Here is a 4,390-nt window from a genome sequence, read left to right as displayed (position 1 = left end):
TTGTGTGTGTGTGTGTGTGTGTGTGTGTGTGTGTGTGTGTGTGTGTGTGTGTGTGTGTGTGTGTGTGTGTGTGTGTGTGTGTGTGTACCTCTCTGGGGAGGGGGTCCAGGGAGGAGAAGGTGAGGTGTGGTTGGTAGGTCATCAGGTCGGGTCTCTCCACCTGCAGGATGGCTTTGTCTCTTGGCAGTGCCGCCAGGTCTCTGTAGCCGACGAGCTGGTCGTCCACGCGCGCCTGAACGCACCACGAGAGGAACAGGTGAGGGAGACAGGTGAGGGATACAGGTGGGGGAGACAGGTGAGGGAGAAAGGTGAGATTGATAAGCACACAAATAGTCTGATTAAAAATGGAATCTGTATATTCTATATCGTTACACGGAAGAGCACGCAATTAGATTTTCCCCTGACTGGTTAGTATCCTAGCACTTTGTATCATACCGATTCGTCCCTAACAGGTGTGTCTCTAACAGATGTGTCTCAGGTGTCTCTCAGACGTGTCTCTCAGGTGTGTCTCAGGTGTGTCTCAGGCATGTCTCTAACAGGTGTGTCTCTAACAGGTGTGTCTCTAACAAATGTCTCTCAGGCGTGTCTCTCAGGTGTGTCTCAGGTGTGTCTCAGGCATGTCTATAACAGGTGTGTCTCTAACAGGCGTGTCTCTCAGGTGGGTCTCAGGTGTCTCTCAGGTGTGTCTCAGGTGTGTCTCTCAGGTGTGTCTCAGGTGTCTCTCAGGTCTGTCTCAGGTGTGTCTCTAACAGGTTTGTCTCTCAGGTGTCTCTCAGGCGTTTCTCTCAGGCGTGTCTCTCAGGTGTGTCTCAGGAGTCTCTCAGGTGTGTCTCAGGTGTGTCTCTGAACAAGTGTGTCTCAGGTGTGTCACTGAACAGGTGTGTCTCAGGTGTGTGTCTCAGGTGTGTCTCAGGTGTGTCTCAGGTGTGTCTCAAGTGTCTCTCAGGTGTGTATCAGGTGTGTCTCTGAACAGGTGTCTCTCAGGTGTATCTCAGGTGTGTCTCTCAGGTGTGTCTCAGTTGTCTCTCAGGTGTGTCTCTGAACAAGTGTGTCTCAGGTGTGTCTCTGAACAGGTGTGTCTCAGGTGTGTGTCTCAGGTGTGTGTCTCAGGTGTGTCTCAGGTGTGTGTCTCAGGTGTGTGTCTCAGGTGTGTGTCTGAACAGGTGTGTCCCAGGTGTGTCTCTGAACAGGTGTGTCTCAGGTGTGTCTAAGGTGTGTCTCAGGTGTGTCTCAGGTGTGTCTCAGGTGTGTCTCAGGTGTGTCTCTCAGGTGTTACCGTGATGCTAGTAGCCGGAGACCCCGGGGTCGTCCCTCGTGACGCAGGGAGGTGAGCCGGAGTCACCTGAGCCTCCACCTGGCCAGAGGAGGGTCAGCAGGTGAGATCAGTTTAATACATCACAGCTTAATGAACGTGCTCATAATGTATTCATGAATGTAAACAGAAAATAATAAATTATTATGTTAAATATAAATAATTTATAAAATAATTATTACCTTGACCCTGGAGAAATAAGTAGAAAATATAGTTGTCAAAAAATTCTATAAATATAAACGTTATTTATGAAAAACATGTTTTTTAAAGAAATAATAGGAAATATATATAAAAAATGTATTTAATATATTTATTTAAATATTCACAGGAATAAATAAGTACGTTTATACAACATTTTCCCATTCCTGTGCATCTTTATTTAATAATTGATGCTTGTTTCTTTAGATGAAACGCAGCGCCTTGTGCGACTCATTAAAAGTAGAATAAACAAAAGGAAAGCGTCCTCTAACTTAGAGATTAGCCTCAGATCATCACTTCTAAAGATGGTAGCAGTGAGGGTTAGGGTTAGTGTGAATGTCTCTCAGTGATTACCTTCTGCATGTCTGCAGAGAGTCGCTGCTCCTGCTGCTCAAACGTCTGCAACACAAACACCAGATCAGCAGACGCATCGTCATCATATCATATCTCAAATATAATATACCATATATGTATGTCTTGTATTGATGTGTACATTCATGGAAACAGAGTTTTGATGATCATGTGGGGTCCTAAGGAATCCATCAGAGAAGCTGAGATGGAGCTCAGTCTGAAGCTGTGTCCTAACCCCCCACGTCACTACCGAGTGGAGCCTGAACGCACCACAGTGCATCTCTATGGAGGACCTGCTGCTCTTAGTGAGGTCTCAGTTGACTTCTGGGAAGAGAAGCTTCATCTCGGGGGGGGGGGGGAGGAGGAGGTCCTATTTGTATTCACCTCTTACCTCTCCTCACCTTTGGTCTGCTTTTTCCTCCCCTGTCTCCTCCCCTAGTCTAGTTTCATTCCTACTCCTCTCCCCTGTCTCCTCGTCTCCTCTCCCCTGTCTCCTCGTCTCCTCCCCCCTGTTTCCTCCCCTAGTCTAGTTTAATTCCTCCTCCTCTCCCCTGTCTCCTCTCCCCTGTCTCCCCCTCTCCTCTCCCCTGTCTCCTCATCTCCTCTCCCCTGTCTCCTCGTCTCCTCTCCCCTGTCTCCTCCCCTATTCTAGTTTAATTCCTCCTCCTCTCCCCTGTTTCCTCGTCTTCTCTCCCCTGTCTCCTCCTCGTTTCCTCCCCTCCCTCCCCCCCTCCTCCCTGTTTATCTCCTCCTGCAGTCTGGCGACGCCCCGTTAGAGGAGCCGCTCCTCAACGGTTTCTGTGATGACCGTATATGGACTTCCTCTTCCTCCTCATCTTCTTCTTCCTCCCTTTTTAAGAACCTCTTCCTCCCTTTGTATTCTTATTTAAAAGCTCGCAGCAGCCTCTGCTCCTGACACACGGAGAGGAGGGTCCAACACACAGGATGTGACCCTGATCATGTGACATCATAAAGTCAGCTATGACTTCATTTAAATTCACTTTATTTATATAACGACTTTCAGATAAAGAAGCATCACTAAATGCTTCAGAGAGAAACTAAAAACTAAAATCTACAAGTCACAGGAATTCCTTTTACGGTATTTATGGATACGCATGATTTCTGTTGATATAACATTAACCCTTTACACGTGTTCTTTAATATAAAGAATTATTAAAACGTTTGCACACACACAGAAGCTGTCACTCTGATCAACTCGTCTGAAGGACGGATCACTGAGAGCTTTAGAGGGTGTGTGTGTGTGGTCCATTAGTTCAACCACACACACACACACACACACACACACACACACACACACACACACACACACACACACACACACACACACAGGATGTTCTACAACTGATGGTTAATAAGTTAAATAAAATAAATGTACTGCTTCCACTGTCTAATGGGTTTCAGATTGGCTGCTTTTATCTGGATGTTATCGCTTTAAATGTAATATATTTGGTTAAAAAGCAAACAAATTCAACCATAACAATAATTTAGAAGAAGTGAAACTAAGTGTAGATAAAGTCAAAACAATGAAAACAGCCTATGAAATATTGCAAATCTAAAAAAACAACAACTTATATTTAATGTAAAAGCTACAGTTACAATAAAATTGATAAAAGCTTAAAAGTAATAATAATTGAAAAGACGCTGAACAATTCAACAACTTAATTAAATCCTATTGGCTTCTAAAACATAATAATGGACATTTTTACAAATATTATCATTATCGTTATTCTCATAATTTCTCTTCCTATTTCATATGAGCATGATGTGTGTTGACAGTGAAGCTGAAGGATGCTCGTGTGTTTCCAGGTGTGTGTACAGACCATAATAACCCTGCTTCCTTTAATAAAGCTGCATCACTTTCCTCACGAGCTCTTAAATCAGGGAATTCATAGAGACAGCTTTCTCCAGAAAGATCATCGACATGAAGCTGCTGGAAGATGGAGGCAGTCTGCTCAGCGCGATAAAAACACAGCCTGTTTATCCCGGGTTACTCCCTCTAATAACCCGGGATAGTGCCTCTAATAACCCGGGATATAGATATGATAACCCTTATTATTAAATAAACCAGCTTCAAGGTGCAGAGAAACGGCGGTTCTTACCTGCAGACTGCGGGGGGCGAGCGGAGAGTGGCCGAGGAGGAGAGCCTGAAGACGGCTGGAGAAACGCGAGGATAGGGGTGGAGGTGCGGAGGGAGGGGGGAGGAGAGGAGGGGAGAGGAGACAGAGGGGACAAGGAGGAAGGACACTAGACTAGGTGAGGTGACAGGGGAAAGGAAACAAGGAGAGCAAAGGTGAGGAGAGGAAAAGACGTAAAGAGGAGAGAGAAGTAAAAGGTGAATACAACAAGTAGAGGAGACTAAAGGAAAGGAGGTGAGACAGGGGAAAGTAAGGAGTGGAGGAAAGGAGAGGAAACAGAGGAAAGGAAACAAGGAGAGGTGACGGAGGATGCTTCCTGTTGCTCGGGCGGGTCCACTGTGATGTGAGGAAGGAAGGGGGGTGGGGGGCGGGG

General features: G+C 45.8%; 1 protein-coding gene across 1 annotated transcript in view; it reads right to left on the bottom strand.

Moving 5' to 3' along the window:
- Window positions 1-4,343, bottom strand: part of LOC104945982 (dematin-like) — an 11,897-nt gene extending 7,554 nt beyond the window's left edge. Inside the window, exons 1-5 of the mRNA XM_010771721.1 lie at window positions 3,982-4,343; window positions 3,703-3,812; window positions 1,865-1,909; window positions 1,277-1,354; window positions 89-232 (exon numbers count right to left, since the gene is read on the bottom strand). Of these exons, the coding sequence (XP_010770023.1) occupies window positions 89-232; window positions 1,277-1,354; window positions 1,865-1,909; window positions 3,703-3,705 (270 nt within the window). The 5' untranslated portion in view covers window positions 3,706-3,812; window positions 3,982-4,343. The remainder of the gene's footprint in view (window positions 1-88; window positions 233-1,276; window positions 1,355-1,864; window positions 1,910-3,702; window positions 3,813-3,981) is intronic.
- Between the last annotated feature and the right edge of the window lie 47 nt (window positions 4,344-4,390).

Source organism: Notothenia coriiceps, unplaced genomic scaffold (genome assembly GCF_000735185.1).
Source record: "Notothenia coriiceps isolate Sejong01 unplaced genomic scaffold, NC01 NC01_scaffold00010371, whole genome shotgun sequence".
NCBI classification, from domain to species: domain Eukaryota; kingdom Metazoa; phylum Chordata; class Actinopteri; order Perciformes; family Nototheniidae; genus Notothenia; species Notothenia coriiceps.
The sequence above is the reverse complement of the archived record's forward strand: the minus strand, read 5'-3'. Positions and strand labels throughout refer to the sequence as shown.